Source organism: Streptopelia decaocto (assembly GCF_964273445.1).
Source record: "Streptopelia decaocto genome assembly, chromosome: 23".
Taxonomy (NCBI): Eukaryota; Metazoa; Chordata; class Aves; order Columbiformes; family Columbidae; genus Streptopelia; species Streptopelia decaocto.
Window position 1 is genome coordinate 2,786,509 of NC_138678.1, and position 27,187 is coordinate 2,813,695.

Consider the following 27,187-nt stretch of genomic DNA (forward strand, 5'->3'; position numbering starts at 1 on the left):
TTAGCTGCTCCTCTGCTTCCGGCACTAAGGTTCATTATTAATTTGTGGTCATAATTGACACCAGAAAAAATGTAGAAGGTAAGGTTAGCTTTGTTTTCAGTGAAGAGGATAAAGTGATCTAATTATGTCATAAAAACATGCCTAGGGCTCCATCCTGTTTCCTGGATTCTCAGGTGCCTATCTTGCAGAATTTGCCACCAGCATAATTTTGCAAGCTATGCAATAACATGCACTCATCTCAGAGAACAAGGTTTTAACCCACATGGGATCTCCCCAATGCCTGGGTATATTCACAAGCAAAAGCTTACTCTGATTTCACGGCGCTTGCTCTGATTTCAAATCCTTGCCTGCTACTCAAATTTAGATGTTGCGGACCTGGGGGCTGAGACTTGCCCTATCTTTTCATCCATACATCACAACCTATTTAATGGACATTAAAAGGGCGTTTATAGAAGCTGAGCTCACGGCAGGCAGGGAAGGAGAAAGGGCAAATGCTCTTAAGACTAATTAAAAAAAAAAAGCACCAGCCAATAATCATCTGCAGATCCATCATCCCAGAGCATCCCCACGCACACACTCACCAAGGACCAAAGGACCCAAATCTGTTTATTACAGACAGCTCCCCTAACCTGTGTGCCACAGAACACAATACTCAGCTTCTGTGACTATCGGTTTACACATCCAACATTTTCTATTAAGAAAACGCTAAATGTTAATCCGAACAGTTCAGCTCTTGGACCCTTCAAACAGTCAAAGCACACAAGTTTGGGCCCTGGAAACGCTCACGTTGGGACAAAGAATTTCCACAGCATCTATTTGACATGCAATTCGATCTAAATCTCTGGAGCTATGCACCAGGCGCTTGGAGAGGAAACGCAAGGAAGTCAAAGCAACGCTTGAGTGGAAAAAAATAGTGCCCATTGTAAAAGGTAAAGTAGAGAAGGTGACACGTGAGCCTCATCCTCGGCATTAGCGCACTAAAGCTTGTAAGAGATTCACGCAGACTGTCTGCCTGCCGCCGCAGCCTCCACTACCCTAGCTGAGCCCAGATAGATATTTTTAGACTAAAACCCTTCATCTTATTACCGCTTCACTCCATTCATTATATTTTTAATCATGTCCAAACAACTGAGCTATTAAATAAACTCCAAAGCGGCACAGCAGGCTGTGGCTTCTGCGAGCTCAGATCAGAGCGGCAGGAGGGAAAGGAGGCTGCGGATCCAGATTAAACCTCCCCGTTCCGACAACGCGCAAAGCAACCGCTGGACTCAAGTGCCACCCGTGCAGGACTGCGGCCATTCCTCAGTCCTGCCTCCTGCTGACATCCTCAAAGACATTCAGGACATCATTTACTTTGTAAGTTACAGGCGTCCCACAAAGGAGGGAGAAAGTCACAGACGCATTTCTCAGTAATGAACTCCCCGCTGCACTCGCCTTTGTCGGCCTCCTCTTGAGCATCTTTTCATGCAGATTTGTACACGGCAATGCTTGAGGCTTTCCAGACAGTTTCGGCATCTTGTAAACCGTCTGGAAATGAGACATTTGGTGCTGCTGTGGCCGCGGGTTTGCTGCTGTACCGCGCACCTTCCGGCACCCACGGCGCAACTGGAAAACCCTTAGTGATGTTTACAGACACGCACCCACCTGCTGCTGTAAACGCTGAAAGGTTTTACTGAAATCAGGGCAGTTGTTGTGCTACAAGTGAGAAGGAAACCACCACCACACATGAGAAGATCACAAAGAAACTGCTATTGCCCTACGACTAAGGAACAGGGGGGGGAAATGCATTTTGTAAGCAAGAATAAATGTACTTCCCCAGACATGGGGTTACACCCGCCGTTCAACCCCATCCCGCCTCCATTTCTGATCTTTTAAATAAGTTAATGCCCTTAGTTCTTAAGGAGTTGTTGCTCTGGTCCCATCCAACATGCTCATGTACTTCCAGCACTAAAGCCTGAAACAAACATTGCCAGGGAGAATTAACGGCCCTCGGCTTGTTTGCCCACTGAAAATCTGCTCATATGTAACATATTAACTTGCATTAAGTTTCTGCTTTTGCTTCCTTACCTGAGGTTACCAAAATGACCACAGCATCATGGAAACAGGAGCAGATGGAGATGCTGAAGATGGTTTAGGATAAAAACATCAGTATGAACAGACAGCCTGGGCATGGACTCACAACAGAGCACAACTGCTAATGAGATTATTATATGAAATATGCTTCCACAAACTCCTTTTCCTCCCCCTATATGTTCCTGCAAGGCTCGTCTAATTTTACAGGATGAGAGGTTGTGCGGGAGGAATGGGATAAAAGAAAGATCAATGGTTGTAAGGAATTTTAATTAGCATCAAGGTTGCTCTGTGCTGGTTCACAGAATTAAAAGGAAAAAAACCCACCGCATAGCAAAACGTCTACAAGATGAATTTCAGGCAGGGCCGGAGCTGGTTCTCTGGCCAGGACACTGAAAAATGTACCTGCAACAATTTCTGACACAGCACATGGAACAAACCGCTCGCTCTTCTAGGGACCTACAGGGTAACTTTGGCATCACCTTCACGTCACTTCCATTAGGACTACGGCAACTCTTGCGCTTCAGACACAGGCTGTTTTCTTAGTGAGTGGGGCTTATGTACTTTTTAATAAAAAATGAGAATTTGCTTGATGTCAAACTGCAGGATCTATTTTATTAAAATACCGGATTATTCCAAATGCCCAGACTCAGACATTTCTGAGCTCCAGCCAAGACGTATGAAGCAGGAGCACTAAAGTGATTAGTCTGCAGGAGGTGCAGATTCGGGGAATTTAATGACACAGCACTAAGATGAAAACCCCTGCAGCGAGTGCTCGGGCTGCGAAACATCGAGTTCACATTCTAAAAGGACAGAGGGGTCAGGAGACGGCTGAACCGGGAGGTGGCCCCACGTTCAGAAGATAAATGGACAGATGTTTGCAGATGTTTGCAGACCATCTATAGCCGGAGATGCAACTGAACATGCAAAAAGCAATTACCTGAGCTTACAGAGCGCAGAACTAAGTACAAACGGAAGAAAAGCAAGAGTAAAAAGACCAATAGTCTTAAAAGTTCTTCTTCCATGAGGCCGAGGGAAAAGAAAATCAAATTAAAGTGTTCTTCAAACAGTGAGATACCCCATGTTCACATACACATCTCAAATGGGGCACAGAGAAAAGTTATAACACCTGGAAGGGGAGAAGCATTCTAGTTATATTTCGGATGTGAATGGTACATGAGCATTTGAAAAACTAACCTTAGAAACCAAAAATACCAAAAACACTGCTCAGAAACTCGCCGCTTCTCGCAGCAACGAGCTCTGCTGGATTACTTGGAAGCCGTGGTTTTATGCTTTTTATACCCAGCCACTCTTTTTCTTCAGCTTTTGTGCTAAGCTCAAAATATCCAGCCATCCCATCCCTCGTGTTTATGGAAGTAACGACACAACTGCCAAATTCCCCACCCTCCATTCTCAATTGCTTATTATCAGGAACGGAGGCCACAATATTGAAGGCGCAATGTGTATTTATATCTCTTTGGCAAAAAGACCCATTTTGAATGAATGAGCTCATCTTTTTCCCAGTCTGAAATACATAATGGTGTATGATGTGTCATCTGGATTCAGTATTTCCCAATACAGAAATACCTGGATATGAAAATCTGACCCAGGGAAGAAACAAACGTCTGGATTCCCGCCAATGCTCTAAAGCGCTTCTCATAGCTAAAACTGTAAATTCCTTAATATTAGTACAAGTTGGGTAGGAAGCTGTTTTGGCCTTGAGACTAGTTGAAAGATCAGGAAGAAATAGTTAGAACCTGCCAGGGGAAAAAACAGGAGGGAAACTGGACAGAAGAGGATTTGAGCTCATCTCCTCCCCACTGAAACAGCCCAAGCCCTGTTGGCTGGTGCCTCTTTGCTGCAAAACCAAACCAGATCTGTAGCTGTGACACTTCTACCCAGAAAAACCTAAAAGTCCAATCAGAACAACGGTACCCGAAGTGTAGGAAAACGCTACGAGTTAATCTTTATGTGATTTTAAAGCCCTGGTCCGTGGGTCGGTGTGGCCGGGGAAGACTCCGGTGAGAATCACAGAATCAACTGGGTTGGAAAAGACCTCAGAGATCGTCAAGTCCAAGCCTTGGTCCAACTCCAGTCCGTTTACTAGATCATGGCACTAAGTGCCCTGTCCAATCTCAGTTTAAAACCCTCCAGGGCCGGTGAGTCCAGCACCTCCCTGGGCAGCCATTCCAATCCTGACCACTCTCTCTGCACAGAATTGCTTTCTAATCTCCAGCCTCAATTTCCCCTGGCAGAGTTGAAGCCCATGGCCCCTTGTCCTATTGCTGATGCCTGGGAGAAGAGCCCAATCCCCACCTGGCTAGAACTGCCCTTCAGGTAGTTCTAGAGAGTGCTGAGCTCAGCTCTCAGCCTCCTCTTCTCCAGACTGAACAAGCCCAGCTCCCTCAGCCTCTCCCCATAGGGCTTGTGTTCCAGTCCCTTCCCCAGTCTTGTTGCTCTTCTCTGGACCCGCTCCAGCACTTCAATCTCTTTCCTGAGCTGAGGGCCCAGAACTGAACACAATACTCCAGGTGTGGCCTCCCCAGTGCAGAGCACAGGGGAAGCAAAGAGACCAACTGCTCCGTTCCATCCCCACAGATGAGATCTCTCACTGTGAAATTGCCAAGATGCAGCGTAGCACAGCGCTTCCCCGCAGGCAGAAGGCAGTTGCCGTGACTTTATCAAGTAACTAGTTATAATTTTCATGCAAATAACAAGAATAATCAAGTGACTATCACAGCTGTGTCAGTCTGAAGAATATACCATCTACCAGCCGATCAAAGCGAGCAGATGACCTCGCAGAAAGCACGTTTGAGATGTTATCGGGTCTTTTGCAACTCGTTTGCTTTGGTGTTGGCTAAATATTAAAAATGAAACCCTCTCAGACCGATAAGTGCATGGATGAGGCTGCCAGCACTGCACACACCAACAGCCCTCCCTGAGCACACAGCCATTTACCCGGCAATACTCAAGGGGCCATGGGCATGTGCATCCGCTTCTTGTTCGGTTTTATTCCCTTTGCCAGCACAGAAATACAGGCAAAACGCATCTGCTGTCCCTCAAGGCGAAACACCAGACAAGCCTGCGTGTTACGGAATGGGTGAAGCTGTTCAACAAATGAGAACGATCAAATAATGAGAAAGAGCTTTGCAGGGGCTTCTGGTGTCGGGTTGGCTTGTTTGGGTTTGGTTTTCCTCCCCAAGCAGAGGTGGTTTCTTAACCCCTCAGGATAACATCACAGGAATCTGAGCTTTCAGACACGGGCAGGTCCCGTTTCACTGCTGTTTAAGCTCCACATTTCCAAACTGGCTACAGTGGTTTTGTGTGCGTTGTGGTTTTTAATCTAAAACTCACAGGACATGAATTATTTTTTATACCACTTAATCCCTATTAAATTTAATTGAAATAACGGGTTAAAAATTATTAGTTCACAGACACAGGGCATAACTGCATTGCTCATCTCTTCCAGAAACCAACCTAAAAACGTGATGAAACCACAAAGAAACAGGTCAGATCTATTAGTATTTCTACAAGGTGAAGGAAAGTCAGGTCATATTTGCTTTGCTCTGTGTTTCAGGGATTACTGATTGACAAACTCTGTTCTTATGAATAATAATAACGCCACTGAGCCTTTCTGTGCTTGAATAATCATTGTATTTCCTCTTTAATAACATGCTGGGGTTTATATGAAGACTCAAGAGCATAAAGCCATCGTGACCTTCCCCACCTGTGAAGGCGCCGCTGAAAATGATGGTTGATAAAATAAAGCAGAGCGACTGAGATAACGCTCCAGCCATCGCATCTCCAGACACATCAGCCCATAATCATCGGAATGATAATAAACTCCGACGGGTGTCACTCCCCTCCTCCCTCTTTAAGCAGCATTTCATCTCGCCCTTCCTAATACTCGGGGAAAGAACCAATTTGCACTTTCTGCACCGGTTACGTGCTCCGAGGCTCCCCAGACGCCCTGAGCACCGAATCGCGTCTGATCTGGGTGGCAAAGCAGATATCCGTGTGAAAGCACATTTTCATCTGGATAGTGACAGTGTCACAGGCGCCGTTTCCTGCCACCTCCCCAAACCTGTTGTTAACAGTCCCCGCACACGGCGGCAGCTCCTGCTCTGAATGAGGCATTGCTGCCTCTGCTCAGCTCCAATTACCTGTTCAGAGATAACGAATAGCACGAATTGTGAAGACAGTTGATACTTAAGACACGCAGAAAACAGTAAATCAGTAGAAAAATCTTATGCACACATACACACTGTTTAAACGGGACTCCGAACCATTGTCCCTCACCCAAAACACGCCACTTTCTGCTGAACGTAGCCCAGCCCTATGGACACTGAGAAACAGGGAACACTTGCGGCCTCCGCCACCATAAACCCCTCTTGTTGTTTCTTCCACTTTGCTTTTTCCATGAGAAATCACCAGGAATCACCAGCAATTTGAAGCTGAAGCAAGTTAGAGCACAGCTCTTGCAGTACGGTGAGCCCAAGACTGCTTGGAAATCATTTACTTATTTATAGCCAGGTTCTGCTTGGACACTGTAACCTCAAAAGCAAAAATACCACTAGGTAAAGAAAAAGGGAAGGAATTCCCATTGGGCGAGGTGCATTTGAAGGGATTGAGGAGACGTCTCGCAGGAGCTCAGATCCCATCAGCACGTCAGAGGATTCGGTCGACAAACTAAGCAAATTAACCAAAAATCTCCATAGCGTTGGCTAGAACCAGAAGACCTGTCAGCAAACTGGACTGTGAAAAGGAACTCCACGCATTTTGAGATGATCTCAATTCTTACAACCTTGACTCACTGATGAGACAACTGGGAAACCAACACATGGGGACAGATGGAATGAAGAACAGCTGCTGCATTAGGAGCAATAGGGATTTTTTAGCAATGTGACGCTACCTTATCTCCCTTTTTATAGCTACTGTGGTTGTACCTGCTCAGGCACATTGTGCATGTCTAAGGATCAAATGGTAATGAAGGACGGACAAGCCTTTTAACCAAATTGGCTTGGCAGCAAGTCTGCAATTTTCGCACAGCTCATTAGTGGTGACTTTTTATGGAAATGTATGCTGAAACAAAACCAAACGCATCTAACAACTACATGTTCTGCAAATAGATTCCTTGATTGAAAAGAAATGGCTCTCTATTATACGCGGGGAAAAAAAAAAGAGCAAGAAGGGAGGAAAATGAAGGTTTTTAGGAAAGAACCATCACAATGAGACCCCTCCATAAAGTACCTGCACTGCTGTGCTGAGGCTCTTCCAGACACTGATTTTCAACACCTTCCCCCTGTCCGGTCATGCACAGTAACATCTCAAGCACGAATTACCCTCCATAACCACATGTCAGGAAAGCAGAAGCAATGTCAAAGTCACACAAATTCTTCAGTGTCTTCTGCATTTATTGACATTTTGCTCTAAAAGGAGCGGAGGAGCAGAGCAGCTGTACAGGAGCAGCGGGAATCTCCTGGACAGCAAAGTGTCCCTGTATTGTAGCTGAGCGAGTGTCACTTGATGCTTAACTGCTCCATACTGGATCCTATTTACTAAGCATTAGTATTCCTGCTCTCCTGCGTCTGCACTGACTGATCTCATTTGCATATGCAAATCAAGTGCCAGCATGAAACACTTAATATTCCCTCAACTTCATTTAGTGCTGCAGCAACATGGGTCAATATCCCGCTCCATCCTCTGCTGCGTGGGGAGGGTTCTGGCTGAGTCAGCAAATGCTAATAAGCTTTGCTGCTTTCAAGACTTAAAATCAATTAGTAGTATATTAAGACAGACTTTCTGGGAGCTCATTTAAGTAATAAAAATCTTTTGTATAACTAAAAAGAAAAATAATAGGAAGGTTGACTCTTCTGTACCCAGTTCCCCAGGGAGCTGATTTAATCTGAAGCCATTAGGGAAAGCAAAGCGGTTGCAATGCTGCCCAAACGGGAGCTGCTCTGCTGGTTTTGCTGGATTCAGAGGGAAAGCAGAGGGGATATCCAGAAAACACCCAGTGCTGCGATCTCCCCCTGGCCTTGTTTGAACAATACTGATGTACACAGACAACAAGAGGAATTATGAGCATCACAGCCACAGTCACCAACCCTCCACCCCTGTGTTCTCATTAATCCCACACTGCAGCAGCACCTCACTCGCATCGACGCTTCCAGAGCAGCGACTTCAGGCTGGCACAGCACAAAATGTCCCACCGAGCAGCACAGGAGCAACAACACCAGTGTCTGGGAACAGGCAAAACCATGAGGAGCGGCGTGATGAATTTAGTCAAAGAAACAGCCCAATAAACCCTGGGGTGGGTTAGAAGGGGGTGGTCAGTGGGTCAGAGAGGTTCTCCTGCCCCTCTGCTCTGCCCTGGGGAGACCACACCTGCAATATTGTGTCCAGTTGTGGCCCCTCAGTTCCAGCAGGACAGGGAACTGCTGGAGAGAGTCCAGCGCAGCCACCGAGATGCTGGAGGGAGTGGAGCATCTCCCGTGTGAGGAAAGGCTGAGGGAGCTGGGGCTCTGGAGCTGGACAAGAGGAGACTGAGGGGGGACTCATTCCTGGGGATCAATATGGAAAGGGGGAGTGTCAGGAGGATGGAGCCAGGCTCTTCTGGTGACAACCAGTGACAGGACAAGGGGCAATGGGTTCAAACCAGAACACAGGAGGTTCCACTTGAATATGAGAAGAAACTTGTTGGGGGTGAGGGTGGCAGAGCCTGGCCCAGGCTGCCCAGGGGGTTGTGGAGTCTCCTCCTCTGCAGACATTCCAACCCGCCTGGACACCTTCCTGTGGAACCTCATCTGGGTGTTCCTGCTCCATGGGGGGATTGCACTGGATGAGCTTTCCAGGGCCCTTCAACCCCTGACACTCTGGGATTCTGCGACACCCAGTCCACAGCATCACCCACCCCAGCGGGTCGCTAAACCCCCCAGGCTCCAGGTCGGGTGCTCAGCACCAGCAGTGCTCTGGAATTCAGCAACTGCACCAAGAGGATCCCTTCAAATCAGAACAAACTGCGTTCCCAGCAGCACCATGAGCCGCAGGTTCACACCCCAGAGAAGACAAATAACTGAAATGGAGCTTCTCGGGTGTTCCCCCTCACTCAGATGCAGTTTCCGCAGTCACCGGGGCCCAGAGCTCGCTGTGCTGTTAAAGCCAACGCTGCAAACTGCACCAGCCTCTCAAGTACTTGACCTTGAGCCCTCAGGAAGCTCCTCTCTTGTCATTCAAAGCCAAACTGCACCTCGGCTGCCACAGCTGGATGCCCCAGGAGGTATCTGCACCTCAACACTCCCCCTACCGGAAGAAATACCTGTTCATAAAACACAACCCCCCCCCCCAGCCAGGTTTCCCAGGGAAGCACAGTGGGCAGCACAGCTATTTACATTTATTTCTTCATCTTCTAATGGAGATCTTTGTTTTACGAGTCCCTGACTACCTGATGCAGCGCCGAGCTCGTAAACATTACAAGGGGCAAACACCGGGCTTATTTGCCTGATTTTATTTCAGCAAATTTATTGGACATCGTCTGCAAGTACCAGACTGAGCAGCACTGACACCAGCTCCTGCCAAGGCTGGGAGAAGTAATTGAGTCCCCATGTCAGGCCAATTTGCCGTTCATTTCCCTCCCAAGGCTGAGCTGCCGCTGATGACTGGAATGTGTTCCTGACCATGACAACGGTTTCCTCCAGGGAACAAAAACATAGCAAACAGATACAGATAACTGGACATAAACAGCAAAAGAGGGTTTACAAGCAAACTTAGGATCTCTTAGGCGGCTTTTTGCCCTTTAAAAGGTGTTTATCAAACAACCACTCTTGTCTAAACTACGAACAAATCCTGATTAGTTCTCTAATCACAGCTAAGACAAAGATATGTCTTCATATACATATAGTTCTTCCAGCAGAGACCAGCAGCAAAGGGGAACTCGGAATCATTTGGTATATAAAGCCCAGTTGACTGACCTCAATCAACCAGATACTTCATTACTATTTCACTCATCAAGTTTGCACCCACCGCTCCCAACATGCGACTGAACTGAACAGTTGACTGTGCAAAGTCGCTTGCTTCCAATCTGCATATGGTACATTAAATGCAACAGCAGTTGCATATTGCGAACAGCTGATGACAAACAGGGACACGGCTACAGAGCTGAAACAGTGTGGAAAAATTCCAAAGCGCAGCCTTGGAAATAAAAATAAGTAAATCCAAAAACATGATAAGCAAGCCTATTGCCAACCAGATTTTTTACATCAGGTAGAAAACATTTAATTGGAGACAGAATCAATCCAATGCTATGCTTTAAATCTAATTATAAAACTACTTCTCTTCCAGATGCTACACCATGTAAAACAATCCTGTCACTCAATATTATTGACAACACCGCGTTGCCTTACTGCTTATGCGGTATCTTGGTTTATCATGTAGCCCAAATACCTTGCAAACAAGAAGCAAATCGAACGGCGCTGTGCTGAACGGCTGCACGTTCCAGCAGCGTTTGGTGCACGTGTTCGGAAATGCAGTGATCTGAACCCAAAAATGAGGGCGGTGAGTAGAGCGGGGTTCAGCACACCCCCCTGCCAGATGTGCAAACCCCGCCAGATGTGCCACCCCGAGGAGCAGGAGGCAAAGCTGCTGCTGCCTCATCCTCCAGCTGTTGGCATCACCGCCCCCCTCCAGCAACGCTCCGGCTCTTCACATCCCTCCAGGTTCACTCCTGTTTGACAGGCAGCAGCGACAGCAAAGGAGATCGCACCTACTTTTTGTCCCTCTGTTCACAAGGAATGCAGAAGACATTTTAAAACAATAAAATATTGTCTGCGTGGGAAGGCTATATCAGAATGCTAGACTTGTTTTGTATTTAGCATCTTATTAACGCTCATAAATTGGGTACCCACCCTTTAAGCCACAGCAAGTAGCTGCCGAAGCAAAGCAGAACTGACTGCAGTTCCATTCCTCAAGCCAACAGGAGTTTTCTTTATTGTTTTTAAAGGCAACACACAATGTCACTGGACTCAATCCTGACCCAGCACAACCTGCTGATGCTCCAAACCTCCCATGGGCATCACAGGGTTTCTGCCTCCCAAGCATCATGTCCAGCCTGGGAGAGACGGGAGGAGGAACGAGCAGCCCGTGGGGAAAAACCTTCCCCAAAGCCCAAAACTGAGCCTAAAACTGGGAGGCATAGTAAACAGAGAACAAAAAGCCACTAAGGCAAGGGACATTACGCACAGCAGACAAGGGTGAAATGACAAAAGCTGCGGGAGCAGTTGACTGAATGGGAAGTCACCACATCTATTAAAACAGGAAAGTCCTACAAAGGTATCGCACAGTCCTTGAAAGCTTCATGCTGCACACTCAATGTGCACTGGGGTTTTTGCCCCATTGGTCTTCACCATCATCAAAAGTCAATCTGAACTCAAACACGCTATTTCCAAAGACAGAAAACCAAGCTGATCAATTTGTCTTCCATTAATGGGGCAACTGTTACTGTGAAGTTAAAGGACAGGCTGGAAAAGGGAGAAAAGAAGCAGTTTCACAACTTGTGCACAGTGGCAGAAACCTCGGCCAGGTTTAGCCCAAGGAACGGTCAAAGAGGCACAGGAACCAGTTTTTAATTGTATATTCTAAATATGCACACACAGCTCCCCAAACAACCCTCTGAAGAATGAGATATTTGTGCTTGAGAAAGAGGAGGGTATTTATTACGAAGGAAAACAGCACCATTTACTTGGGGCTGTTTCCCTCTGTATTTAAATGCTTCTAATTTCTTAAAATAAGCAGTGTTCTTCGCGGCGTAATTGTTTCTTTTCAATCAGGCACTTAGTGTTTGCAGCTATCAAATTTGTTGCAGCTGTAATCAAACACCATGTCTTGGGAAGGCAAAATCTTCACCTAGTGTTAAATCTCACTGCATTACACTTGGGCAGCAACCAAGCCCGGGGTCCCACTCACTCCGGTTCTCTCTGGGGGTTTCTAACTCAACTTTGAAGAAGAAAAAATTAACATGAGAACTCTAAAAACTCCATAGATAAGGATTCATTAAAAATGCGTTCAACATTATTGCATCCCTCTTCTTTTATACAGCACTTTCATCGCTAGAAGACGAAGACCATGAGTGGCAGAATGCAAACCACCTTCTCTCCATCATGGGAGGAGTAGACACGTCTCCCTCTCTCCCTGCTGCTTGAGGCCAACAGGATCTTTTGTTTGGCCCCAGAGCCCCCGGCCAGGGCCGTTAACAGAGGGAAGGGAGCGCCGAGGCGCCAGGGAGCCGCTGGGCACCCACGGCCAGTGTGGGGATGTTTGGAGGCTTCAGGGGCACCCACAGCCAGGGTGGGGGTGCAGAGAAGCTTCTGGAATGCCCACAGTCAGCTCTGATCAGGCTATAACAACGGGACTCTCGTCAGGGTCCACCCCTTGTCGCGGGTCTCTGGGAGCACGAGCCCGATGCTGCCGCCGGGACCCCCCCGGGATGGAGACTCCGCTTGTGTGGCCGCCATGGATGTGAATCAATTAACCCTCGCAGGATTGCGAGTGGATCTACTTTCCGTGCACATTTGCACGTGTACTTTCCGTGCTCAATATGAGCACGTGTATAAATCAATCCTCACATAATCGCAGGTGTATTTTCCTCCCATACTTCCACATTTGCACGTGTAATATTCCGTGCACATTTGCACGTGTATTTCTCCTCGCAGGATTGCGAGTGTATTATAAATTTACCCTCGCTGGGTTGCGAGTGTGCACTTTCTGTACTCAATACAAATACGTGTGTCCCTTTACAATAACCCCACACCGTGTTCAGACAAGTGTGGACTCTTCCCAGACTCAGGGACGGCTCCAGTATTGTTTCAGTGCACTCTGTGGACCTCCTGTTGTATTAGTTGCTGCCCCTTAATAATTTTCCTCGACTGATATTCGAACCTGTATTTCAGTCACTTTTGGAGTGCTAAACCCTGTTTCTCACCAGCTTAATACAAGTTGTTTTGGACCCTGTTGTCCCTCAAACTAACCTTGGGGTGCCTCCGTGACACCATGAATGAGAAAATAAATCACATTAAGAGAAACTGAGGCACCGTGTAAAGCTGTGACTTAGAAACATCGATATATTAGGCCAGGGACAAAGTTAAAGCAAGAACTCAATTCCTTCTTGTTCTTGCTGGTTTCATTAAGTTCCATTAAGCTTCTATTTCCAGCATTGCTCTCTAGTCACGTATGATAAGGAACAGGTTCAGGTATCTTTTCTTAAATCCCTATTTTTCATACCCTTAAGACTAACAAGGCAGCTGAGAGGTTAATGGCTCCCAAATAATAATGTGATTTTATTTTATTTCTACATCAGTAAACTAAAAAAAACCTCCTGCTATTCAGCGTGAACTGTTATTAGCAGTATTGAGGAAATGTGGCATTTATATCAATTTTCCTCTTATTGTGAAAGACTTGCCCAATTTATTTTAAATGTCAGCTTACTATGTATTCATCAGGTGTGGTGCAGCAGTCATTGTAATTAGTCTCTCATTGTAGTCCAGGCATGTGCCTTAATATTAACTCCACACATCTTTCAGGGGAAGCAATAAATGGAAGCACTGGTCACTTCTGGGCATTAAATCTTCAGGTGTATTCTTCACAAGATCAGACTGTCAGGATTCACATCCTAGTAAAGCTCTAACTTAGCTTATTTCTGGCTGTTTCTACTTGGAATTTCTCCTGCATTGAAATGAAATGCGAGACTCAAAACAGCTGGTCAGGATTTTTAAGAAGAATCATTTAGGCGTAAAAGGAGGAAAACAAACCCCACAGGCTGAGGGTGACCAAGGCTAATTGGGAAATCATGGTGAATTCAAGTTTAACGGGGAAAAACAAATTTCAGGATGCTAAGAACATGAAAGCACTTAATTTAAATATTTTCTCAATGATACATTCTGAAACGGAGTTTCCTAAGAACCGTTTATATTTAGGAAGAAAACCGCTTAAGTAAAATTGCCTTCAAAGTATTCTACTTAAATGGAAATGAAATTTTCTCTATTATTTCAATTCGGCAAGAAAAAGCTGACACTTTTTCATTGCCAGTAACCCTACAACAGTTGCCCCCGTTTCTTTCTCCAGATCACCCACTTAATGACAGTGATTTCACAGAATCCCAGGATGTCAGGGGTTGAAGGGCCCTGGAAAGCTCACCCAGTGCAATCCCCCCATGGAGCAGGAACACCCACCAGCTCTGCCACCTTCAGCCAGTGAAACGTGTAAATAAACTGTGTCCTCAGACAGCCGGAACTGAAGAAACACATGCACACGTTCCAGCAGGTAGTGCCTGTGCTGTTCTCGGGAAATTGTACAAGATCTTATCCCGCAGGCATCGCACTAACTAGATAAGCCGGGGAGATGTTAACGCAGACAAAGCCAACCTCGATTTCTGTGTTTCCCAGAGCAGACGGTGCGAGCACCATGTTTTTCTGTCCCTTTGATGCCTCCAACTACCAACCCGCTTCCTGGCTCCCCGTAAAAACGTTCCTGAGACCTTTTGTTCCAATTTTAAAATGCCGTTTCTTCTGGTGATTTCCCAATGATTGCTTGAAGGGAGGAGGTGAATAATGAACGTGCTCTGATAGCAGATCATAAAGGAGCCGTTTACTGCGAGGACTCCGATGCGTTGTTCTGTCTTTAAACGTGAATTATCAAATCACACGCGACTCACCAAGTTGTAGATTACCGTTGAACTGAAAGAGCGCTGGAGCTGCAGCACATCCCTCCATCAACCCCACCCTTATCTCCTCCTTGGTTAACCAGCACCCAAAGGCCCAGCCAGGAGCTGGGACATCGAGCTCCTCTGCCCTTCTCAAAACCAGCTTTTCATTGACACCAACGCTCTGGATCCCTCAGTGCCTCAAGTCTGAAGCACATTTCATTTTCTCCCCTGGGGATGCACTCGGTTACCTGCTTTAAAACCTCCTAATCGCCAGTCAAATAAACTTCAGATCACTTAAAATATACGTGGCTAAAGGGCAGCCCTGGAAAAAGCCTTTGTGCAAGATTACCCGCTACATCGAGGTAATAAAAAACAAAGTGTACAAGTAACTGTGTGTAAATGGCAAAAAATGAACTCTAAATGTCAAGGAAGTACAAAAGCAGCTACGTGTCCTCTACCACATAATTTGGGAGTGATGTCGACACAGTGACAGACACGTGTTCTGGCAGAGATTGTGCACAGGGCAGCAGATCTGCCTTTGGTCGCCTGTCCCAGCAGCCACCGCACTCCACCAGTATCCCCAGTAGGCACCAACCCTTGGAAAACCAGTATGGGCTGTGGCTGAGACATCTCTAACGCTCCACCCGGCCATACCGAGCACCTGCTGGCACCCTCATCACTTCAGGACTAACAGAAACGTCTCAGCGCCACAGCCGCCTCAAGGCAGAGCAAAGGTTTTAATCAGAAATTAGAGGGTATTTAAACAGAATTCCCCTGAACCTGAACAATTGCCAAGCACGGAAAATTTTGAGAGGCTACAACATCATCTAAATGAAGGCATCTGCTTGGTTTAATGTATTGGGTAATTGGCCGGTAGGACTCATTACCAAAAATTATCATTAAGGCTGAGAACTTCTAAGGACCCCAAAGAAAAACATTCACGGGGATAGGAACAACATTCTAGGTTCGATAATCAGTGCAAATAGAACTCGTATTTTAAAATGGTTAATTTGTCATTTACCCAGCAGTAGCAGCTCACACTGCGACCAGGACCTGCCTTCCAGTACAAACTGTTCTTTCAGTTAGCTGACAACTTCCAGCGTTAGAGATTAAAGACTGAAGCAACCAAGCTTTCACATGCAATCCTTCACCTCCACAACTACCAAACACTGGACATATTTATGACAAGAAACACAGGAGGTGAATTTAAATACTTGGAGAAGAAGGTGCAGAGAAAACAGAGATAATGTAAAGGAACAATGCGGTATGATCTGAGCATCCCATGCACTGCTGTGCAGTGGCCGCTGCCGCACGGGGCTCCGGGCGCGTGGAACGCTGCAGATTCCGCCGTCAAACCCCACGTTACCCTTCGCTCCCAGTCATCCCAGCTTTGCTGTCAGAGTGCGCTTTTCAAGGTGTTTTGAGCATAGATACTGAGAGGAAAAAACAAACTACGCTTGGAAGGGACCAGCTATTTGAATTCTGAAAAAACAGATCTAATGACACAAGAACCAGGCCCTCCTTTCTTGTATTAAGTGTCTGCGTATGTATGTATTCCAGTACAAACTCCACACCTTGGTTTCACATCCTGCCATACGCCACATGCGGATGCAATTCAAGACGACAACTGAATGGGGCACTTACCTTCATAGGTGGCCTGGAAGCCTTGAGCACTGACCGCGTAGTCGCTCACGAGCCACAGGGACAGCACGACCCCCGTGCTCACAATAGGAGCCGGCAGCTGGAAACCCGTTAACCTGGAAGAAATCAAGAGCAACGTTACGCTCACCATTTGTGCCTTGGACCTGCCGACACACCACAGAAAACAGACCCGTACGGCTTCAATTCACTGTTCAACAAATGCAAACCCATCCAGGGCTTTCAGCACCTCCTGCTTACCAGAACAACTCCCTATTTATCTCGACTGACCGTACTTTAAACCGGTCTATGTGCTTCACACCTTGTTCACCAACATCATCTGCTCTGCTAATCCCAGCACCGTCACCTCGGAGCGGCCGCTGGGCCCGCCAGACTAACTTTCCCCAACCATAAAACACGAGTAATATTTAAGGTCACTGAGCGAGGCCAAGACATTATTCAATGATGTTCATGGCATGTTTTGAGAACCTTGGGGGAAAAACATTAGATACGGGTCTGAAGCGTTACACAAACTACATTACATTGAACACAAACTAAAATAGCGTAAGAGAGCAGGCAAGAAAACATCTTTGCCAATTAAAGCCCATCAGGGTGGCTGTCTGTGGAGTATTCGCTCTGTAGTTTTACAGTGCATCATTTTTGAAGTCTCTAGGAATCCTCTCCAGTCCCCACCCAACTGTGTCTGCAAGAACAATCCCAAGGATGCTCTTTTCATCCTCCATCCTCGTATCTAACAGCACCCAGCGAAGGCTGCGATGGTTAACACCTCTTTACTCAGAGAAAAATCAAAGCCCACAGACGCAAAATCATTTGCACAAGATGATCTAGTGGATGTAGTGCAGGAGCCGCCTGGAACACAGACACATGCCCACAAGAAAGAATGATATTAAAAGCTGATAAGGCTCCTAAATAGACCCAAGTCAGCACTACAGAAACACACAGCCTGGGGGTCTTGCCCTCCCTGGCTTTCCTTGCAGACTGAGCGCTAAATGACAACTGTTAATTACACAAGTCCTTTCGCTGATGATTTTAAACTAGCATTAGTAGATCCCAAACACTAAACCCCGTTACTGTATTGACACAGCCCAAAAAGAGCTAATATACATTTCTCATCAACAATTATAGTTTTATAACTTACAAGCCTTCTCCTTATGCTTGGCCAAGGTGATTTACATAAGGAACATGTTTTAAAGCAACCTCAGCTTCTTCCCTGCCATTAGCAAGGACAGAAATTCAATGCGGTCCCCATTGCCTGATAACAGCCCTAAAAATGAGAAGCAGCAGCGACTGCAGGAACTCGCTGCCACGCGGCATCGCTCCAGATCCACAGTGAACTTCCCCACTGCTCCTACTCCGGCCCTGATTTAGTACATCTAAATATTATTTCTAAGGGATTGCACTCTGGCTAATGCAAGCTGACATGCTCTGCCCGAGAACCCGATTACAGCCACATTTCCAGTTATCAGCAAAGTTCACACGGCTGCCAGACAATGACGGCACTCAAGTTCTAACGTCAGCAGAGGAGTGCTTACCCGCTCTCAGCATAGAAACCATTGTCTGGACAAGCTGGAAGAACAATCGCTCATGTTTAATAAAAATAAAAGGTTCCAGGATTTTTAAGGACTCCAGATAGTTTTGCTGCGCACAGAACTGAGGAAGAGTGCCACGGTTTTTATTAATTTATTTTGCAGTTTAATTAAAACAGCTTATTGAAACCTTCATGTTACCCGGAGGACCCGGGTAACTCTAGACAGGTCAGCCTCACCTCCATCCCTGGGAAACTGATGGAACGACTTCTCCTTGGTGCCATCTCAAGGCATATCAGGGATAAGAGGGTCATTAGGGGCAGTCAGCATGGCTTCACCAAGGGGAGTCGTGCTTGACCAACCTCATTGACTTGTATGAGGACATAAGATGGATGGATGATGGCAGAGCGGTGGACGTGATCTACCTTGAGTGAGACATTTGACACAGTCTCCCTGTCTCCACAGTTGTCTTCTCAGTAAGGGTGACAGAACACTGGCCCAGGCTGCCCAGGGAGGTTGTGGAGTGTCCTGCATTTGCTCTCATCCTCACTCCTCTCTTCAGCTGCACAGTCATTTTTTCCACTTTTTAAATACATTATCCCACTATGGCTGATGGGCTCAGCCTTGGCCAGCAATGGGTTCCTCTTGGGGCCGGTGGCATTGGCTCCATCACACACCAGGGAAGCTTCCAGAAGCTTCTCACAGAAGCCACCCCATTGTCCCCCCCATCAAAGCCTGGCCATGCACCCCCAACAGTGACATCACTGTTATTTAGTGTAGCAATAAATATATATATATATATATATATATATACACACTAATGAGAAAGAGAAGCAGCAAACTCTGTTCCTTGTTTTTATTAAGGGCCATAACAAGAATGTGAGGGTGGTAATAATAGCACAAATAATCATCTTCCATTTCTTCCATACCTCCGGCCAAATGGATTATTGAGTGATTATCCCCTTAAGTTGCTTGGAGCCAACACTGATTGTGTGAGATTTTCAATGTGTTTTTCATTGGCTTAATTCTGCTCCTACTGTGATGAACCAAACTAAACCAGTGCCAGAAATGCCACTTCATGAGCTTGCCCTTGCTTCACAGTACGGCAAAAATCAATATATCAAAACAAATCTGCACAGAAATCCTCCACTCTATTTGCATTCTCCTCCACTTTTTGCCTTGGGTTCGCCACCAACACTGCTCCCCATTTGCAGAGCAGTAAAACCTGCTTCACAGAACCATCTTCCCCAATGCCAAAGTCCTTCCCCAGTGGAAAATTGTCCCATAATCTATGAAAGGAGCCGAGCACCTGACAAAGAGCCACTGACTGCTCTGCTCATAGGGTTTAACCCACAATTGAACACTTTTGCCCTCGAAAAACATTCAGCCAGGACAGTCCACGTCTCAGCCCCTTTGCCAACGCTCTCACCTCCATCTGTTGCGTATTATTATACTGCTCCGCTGTATCAATACAACTGTGCCATGCCCTGTGACGCAGGCTCCCATTCTGGAGTGCAGGTGCCATAATTAAAACAGAGCACATTATTTTTCTGGTAGGATGCCCACCATCAGCTCAGGCTGCAATCAAAATAGTTATTGCAGCTGGCAATCCAACAGCCTTTAAAGCATAAACGCTAGAGAAGTGTCTCAGAACAGCTAATGAAAACGCACTGGATTGCATCGTTTAACCCAGCATTAAATTACACTACACCATACTTCAGTGGGTTTTTTCCTGCATGTAATTTAAAGGCACCTATTAAAGAAAATTTCCCATCAAGCAAACCACTCTTCAGTGTACACCGTTTCAATGGTTCTGTGGAGTTGTTTGATACCCCTGCGCTATCCCAGGACAATATTCAAGCTAAATCAGGTGTAAGGGGCTCTGTTGAGAAAACAACAGCTCAGAGCAAGAGCTGCTCTTTGGAAAATAACCTGGAATGAGCAGGTGACAGCTCTTCCACACTGCGCCCAGGTAACAAAGCAGCAGCCAACCCAAAATCACCTGGAAGGTGCATTCACCAAGTGTTCAACTCATCTGTCATCAACTGGGGCCAAGAGAAAGAGCCCAGTCAAGGGGCACTGAAGATGTGTCGATCTGCTATTCGAGCCTGCGAGTACCAGCACTCCACAATCCCATTGTGCCTCCAACCATCTAGTGAGATCGCATAATTTCCTGTAGCCTTTCATTAATTTTGATGGAGGGGAAACACACGCTGTTCCAAGAGGTACTTTGCCTGAGAAACTCTCAAGGTCAGACCTTACAGATACAAAAACTTCTTGACCTAAAGATTCATTGCGTTACAAAGAAACATGAAAGCACCCACATTTTTCCTCCCTTCGGGAAAACGGATTAAAACACACAGCTATGAACTTCAGCTGGTTTGCTTTGGTTCTCTCACCCCCCGCAGTACACAGACCTTCCAAAAGGGGGATTTTAAGAATGTGACAAATTTAACTTGCAAAAATAAACCATCACGTTGTTTTACAGTTGGAACAGCGGCTGCTGGGCTGAGATGGGACTAAAACACAACTCTGGCGTCGGCTCGTGGGGTGGATCACGGGCACGACTCGGTGCTGCTGCTGTCACCCTGTGCCCCATGTGTCCTCCTCAGAGCCCGACGCTCCTTATCGGTGCAGAAAGTGGCCACCTTGATGCTAACCGTGTCAATACCCTTAGGCTCAAAGTGAAATTATTTCTGCCGACCTGATTCTTCACTAATGAAGCCTATTTGTGTGGGGTCAGGCTGTAGTCGCCTCCTCATCGCACAGTTCTGCGGGAACACGGCAATGGGGCGCTCCAGTTCAACCTTTAAGATCCAACAGCTAAAACTCCAGCGCACTGAACCCCCCCGGCTGCTTTCTCCTCCCACCACAATGCAATGGACCTGCTCCTTCGAGCACTGCAATCCAGAATAATAAATGCCCTGCTGAAGAAGTTACCCCGGCATTGTTCAGCATGTATGCAAGTGAGCGGTAGTCTCTCCTGGTAAAAAAGACTGTACATTCTGTCCTTTGGGCTTTCCAGATTAGTTTTGTACATCTTTGTAAGGAGAAAAACCAACTGATTCTCTACAGCGACCAGTCCTAATTTGAGTGTCAACTCAGTGGCTCCCTTCACAAAAACAGAACTAAGTGGGACGACTGACCTACCACATTCATCGTGAATTGTTTTCCCTGGATCTTAACGTAGGCCTGAAACATCAAATAAGGAAACTAGCAACTAATTTAAGATTCTCACATTAAAAGCGTCCTGCAAATTACAGCAGCAGATGAAAAAAGCTTGAAGATGTCATGTGGCTTTCCTCCTTTGCTACATTTTTCCTTGTTAACCGCTGCCTGGTTATGTCACCTAATAGCCAAATATGAAAAAGTCCAAAGAGCCTCCCAACTCCCACCGCAATCTCGGATCCATAAATAACTCCAAATATTCAAATTTCAGTCAGGTCTCTGCTGAGCTTCTAAGCCCAGCACGGTGGGACAGCAATCAGGAAAGCGACCTGATGAGTGGAGCATCCTCTCAACAATGACACAATCAGAGCGCACCGGGAACCTGCAGAAGGCGCGTTCTCCTGCAGCCGCGGGTTTCGGATCAGCTCTCCGCTCCGAGCCCCTCGGCAGCTCAGAACAGTCACAAACCTGGAGAACGGGCGTTTGGGAGAGTTTGGTCTGGTGTAACGAGCACAAACACCAGGAGGAGAAGGGAAGACACATCCAAGCACCCAAGGGAAGCTACGAATCCCATCTGAACTGCTGACAACGTGTAACTCCAGCTCAGGAGAGACACAAATCTACAGCCGTTGCTGTTCCCAGGGTTCAAAGAAGATTCTCTTACAGTGGTCCCAGCTGAAAACCAGTGTATGGTGTTGGGGAACAAACGAAACGGACCAAAACCAACCACACAAATTATGAGAGAGAAGCTGAAGGAGCAAGGACTCGGAAACACGCTCTGATTTTAGCAGACAAAGCAAAGTCATGGCACTAAAAGACGACAACAGCCCTGGATGTCTAAATTAAGACGCTGAAACGCATTTAATATTCACATACTCATCACAAACATACAACGCAAATTCCCTAATATGCAGTAAAGCAGTTTATTAGCAAGTGTCTCATTGGATTAAGTCTGTTCTTATTCTATTAGGGAACTTTCACACCACATTAAACTGCAAGACAACAGGGTGTTTTCCAGCACACGATGAACACCGTTATTAACCCCTTCTCAGCAACAAGGCCAAGGAAGCTCTTGGGAATACATGGTTTAAATGGAGCAGTTGGGTTTCCAGAAGACAAACCCCAGCACAACAAGACATCAACACCGATGTCCTTCCCTTCTCCCCATCACACAGACGTGACCTACTGAAAAACATCTGTGATGCTCAACACCACGAGCTCCCCGCAGTTCCTCTGTTCATCATTTTGTTGATCAGCCTTGGACACACTGAACAGCACAGTTACCTCCTCCTCTACAGAAACAGGCTTTGTTTCCCCCCTTCTTTTACACTTGCTTACAGCTTATTTTGGCCCAGCTCCTGGTAGCATAAGCTTTGATGAATGACGCACGGTCATCCATCTTCGAGTACTGCACTTGGATGATGAATTGAGTACATTTGGAAAGCAGTCTGAGAAAAAAACAAAATTGATGGCCACGGGAAAAAAGAAAAAGGAGAGAAAGAATAAAACAAAAATTTAAAACAGTGTTGGGCAGGAGTTACAGAGTTTAATGAAGTGAGATTGATGTAGAACAAAAAAAAGGTGAACAAAGTGAGACACGGAACAGCATGAAGAGCAAGTTTCAGGTTTTGAAGCCACTAAACTAGAGACATCCAGGTGAAGAACGCAAGTGTCCACATCTCATTTAGTGTTTTAATCTTCTGTAAGTACTCTCAGACCTCTAGAAAGCTTCAATACCAACTTCTGTCCCCATTTATTTCACCGTCCTCTGTTGCACTAAATACACACCATTTCCCAATCACCTCATTAGAGATGAAACTTTCCCACATGGCTTTGTGCTGATGGTTCCATCCCACAACTGACTCGAGTTGCACACAAAGTTCACCAGCAATACAGAGGAAGGACCTTCTTCGCGTCCTCCCCTTCCCCAGTGCAGGGCTGCACGTTGCCAGCACTGCACCCCAGCTTTGGCGACGCTCTTGCTGTCACTTCATTGACAATCACACCACGCTCACGAGTAGCTCACAGCAATACCCGAGTGCCACTCACCTAATATCTCACTAATTTACTCCACCATGACCCTCCTTCTGAATTCATTTCCTTCATGGATTTCGCTTCTTCAGCAGAAGCTCCCACTGACATGGAAAGGGCAAAAGGAACCATCTGGCGCTGCTCATGAGCAGAGCAACGTGCCAGGGGCTCCTCGGGCAGCAGCAGCGCTGACTCCTCACCAGGCAGTTTTATACCTGATATGAGCATCCTTTACGTAACACCCGAAGCACTGTGCTTACCTTCTGATTAAATGATGAGGTCCCATAATTAAGATGATTCTCAAGCACGGTTGCAAGATGAAGATAAGATTTATTTGCATAACTCAAATCAGCTACACGAAGCGCTGATTTTCACCAGTGTTTAACTCAGATTTTCCAGCTGGGTTAGACAAGACACTGAGGTCAAAGGATCTGTCCCAAAGTGGCTTGAAGTATAATTAATTTCCAGGACTGTCCACAACTACAGCATTCTTCCCAGGGATTCTAGTACTGTTTCTATTACTTTTTGAATATATTACTGTCAGACTTCAGCTGCAATCAGACACCACATCAGACACCAGCAGTCACGTCACAAGTCACCAGGCTGATTTCATCTGCACCTCAGATCTGGAGGTCTGAGATCACGACTCCTTCAAACACAGAACACTGACATGCCATCTAACATTTGCTATCACAGCAATCCATCATTTCTTTTCTAAATCAGCCTCTCATGGAGATTTTTATTAATACCAAGATAGTACTTGGAAGTCTCCGAGATCAGAATCCATGGAGGGTCTTCATATTAAACTATATTACTTGATAACTCTTTACCCCTAAAGCTCTGATGGTTTAGTCGGATGTGAGAGAACATCACGCCATCCAGCTGGTGAACAGCCTACAAATTGGGGAATTACCCAAATGAATCACAGAATCCCAGAGTGTCAGGGGTTGGAAGGGCCCTGGAAAGCTCATCCAGTGCAATCCCCCCATGGAGCAGGAACACCCAGATGAGGTTACACAGGAAGGTGTCCAGGCGGGTTGGAATGTCTGCACAGAAGGAGACTCCACAACTGGTGTGGGGTCAACTGTCCCTTTTATGTGACCTCGTAGGTGGGCCCTGTGATCGCCCTCCCCGCGGTAACACCCACTGCACACCAGCTGCTCTCACAAGGGCTGTCGGGAGCTGTCGGGTCTCTCGAGAACGAAAATGCCCGATTGAGAGGAAAAAACCGAACAAAAGGCTTCTCTGTACCTCGACGATTTCGCTGGATCAGGACTCACCGAGCTGCCCCCATCAGCTGATTTCAGGAACCGAGTGCACCCACAAAGCACTTGGAAGAGCTCTAAACTGAAACCCATTATCCATCCTCCCACTCAGAGAATCTCTTTTGGATTGAGGGAAGCTCCTCTTGCACATTAGCTCTGCTGTTCTCTCGCTCCATTTTCTAATTAACTTCTCTGGATGTCTAGAACGACTCCTGATAAATCATTGCTGTCAGGCATTCAGAGCAACATTTCAAACCTTATCAGAGGTAAGAAATCAAAACAACTACAGAAACAGCTCACGAAGCAGCACTCCCAGTTTATTGCAGCATAAACCTCCGACCTAGATTTAATCCCAGTGGCAGAAACGGGAACATGTTTATAAACATGACTGTTATGAGCAATGTACCTTGTTCTCAGGTTCCCCTGCTGAGGCAGTCCATCGTAGATAGATAACACATCAAAGTCTTCCTCTAACGCGAAGGACTGGAAAACAAGCTGTATCCTGTTCTGCTCCTCGGCAGTGATTGTCCACGTGCAGTTTGCATAATTGGGATATCCATATGGAAAGCCTGGACTCTGTATGGTCCCGTTTGGGCCCTGCAAGATGTGACTGCAGTTCTGGGCTGGCAAGAGAAAAGACAAAAGTAAAGTCAAATGGCGCAAGATACAGATTTAACATCTTTCTCCATCAAAACAGACCATACGGGATTCTTTACGCTGAATTTCTTGTTAGTTTATGGTCCCAAGGAACAGATAAAGGGAAAACGTGAAGACGCATCTTTGTCCTCCCCGCAGGAACGTGGACCCTGGTACCCATGTCCTGGGCGCTGCTCCCAGCTTGAAACATCGTGGGCTAATAACAGCTGGATTGGCGCAGCTCCTGACCGTAATGGGGACACAATGCTTTCTCAGCCCACAACAAAATCCGACCTACCCTTCAGCACACACTCTGCATTGAGGGATTTCAGCCATTTTGGGAGTGGGTACCTCAACCACGAGGGGTTCAGAAGCTACAAAGCAGCAGGATGACAACACCAGAGCCGATGTCTCCTTCACCCTGAGTTACACTTGAATCAGAGATGGAAGATCAGGGCTCAAGCGCCCAGACAAAGACAGACAGACCACCCCTCACCTTGAAAGGCCAAAAACTGTACTGGACATAATACTTAATGAGGAACTGAGTCACCAGATGAGTCGCTTGTCTGGACAAGACCGCATGAAAACTGAATGGCAAAAGATGAGAAATTAAAGTTGTCCTGACTCCAGAAAGAGAAGGACACAGTTCAAAGGCTTCAATGAACAAACCATTCTTGAATAGTTATTTGGAATTTAAAAAAAAAAAATAATAAATAAACCAAATCTTTGCAACTTGTTAGAACAGCAGCTCTCCCTTCCCCATCCACATCCTTCCAGGTGTTGCTCGCTAACCCCAAAACTCCCCCAGGCAGGGAGAAGAGCCGGTGGTTTCTATATGGGCCCTTTCCATGCACAACACCGTAAGGAAAAGGCACATTCCCATTCAGTTCCTGCTCTGCAAACCCCAGCCTGGCAGCTGCACCCCTGCAAAGCCATACGGGCCACAGCCAGTAACACCGCACAGCCCAACAGAGAATAAACCCTTGGTTAGACCCAGCCTTCCCAGGCCGCTCTTCTCTCTCAGGCATTTCTGAAACGTTTCAGCTCCTCACACAGGCTCACGTACAGCAAGTGTCTTCCCATCAGTATTCCCAAGGAGCTGCTGTAGAGCTACATCTTCTGAGAACAAAAGCTCAGCTCTGTACCCACCAGCTAAATACCCAACGCCTCCCTCAAATTCATTTTTCCTTCCCAGCAGCAGTACCTGCGAATACTCCATCCCAAAGATAAAGATCAACTGCCACAATGTACGATTTCTGGATATATGAGATTTTCTTCTCTCTGGGGGAACAGGTACATAAATAGGTTTCGGGAACAGCCTAAATGACAAATTCTCCTTAGTGTTCTCCTCTCCTCACCACTACTTCACCCGAATGTCTTCTGAGGCACAAAGAGAACTGCACTCCAAACCGGTACAGCTCCTGCTGGCTCTGGTGGAATAACGGCTCCTCAGGGCTGAACTGCAGACAGTCTGCAAGGCGGCTGAGGCACCGAAGCCGAGTTCCACGCGTATCCTCCGGCCAGCAGAGCTGCCATCCCTGCCGCCTGCGTTTCCTCCGGCTTTTCTCACCAACATCAGATCGTTCGCCTCTGCTTATGCAGATAACCGAGGCTTTCAAGTCAAAATGAATTAGATTAGAAATTACTACTTTGATTCCTCATTGCTTTTTTCAAAGCGATGGCATTTGCACTTCTGAGCGCCAACCAGCTACAGGTACAGAACTGCAGAGCGGCGCTCATTAAAGCCAATTATAATTACACTGACCTACTTTGGTGCAAAAATGCTTAGTGGAACTTCTCTCTGCCAGACAAAGTTCACACCTTAATGAATCTAAAATGGTCAAACATATTTACTACTCAGGGAATCTTTCTGTATCGTGTTATTATATCAATGAGAGTTAGGACAGCCCCATAATCCACCGGGGACTAAACCTGCGCTGCAAACGCAACTCGTTAACAAGGGCAGACTGTACTTTGCATTTCTACAGCACCTGGCATCTGCCTCTCTCAGTGCGTTTTGTCAACACATAATAAATACAAGAGTGGATCTACCTCCCGCCTCCCCTCCAGCTCCATTTACCCAGAGGGTTCACTGAAAGGATGTATTAGCTCAGTGCCAAAAAGCTGCACGGGATGGG

The 27,187-nt window shown here is 46.5% G+C and overlaps 1 protein-coding gene across 1 annotated transcript in view; it reads right to left on the reverse strand.

Moving 5' to 3' along the window:
• CSMD2 (CUB and Sushi multiple domains 2) overlaps positions 1–27,187 on the reverse strand; it is a gene marked incomplete at its 5' end in the record, with an annotated part of 226,308 nt that overhangs the window by 182,162 nt on the left and 16,959 nt on the right. Inside the window, 2 exons of the mRNA XM_082071314.1 lie at positions 16,409–16,521; positions 24,820–25,036. Coding sequence (XP_081927440.1) covers positions 16,409–16,521; positions 24,820–25,036 — 330 coding nt within the window. The remainder of the gene's footprint in view (positions 1–16,408; positions 16,522–24,819; positions 25,037–27,187) is intronic.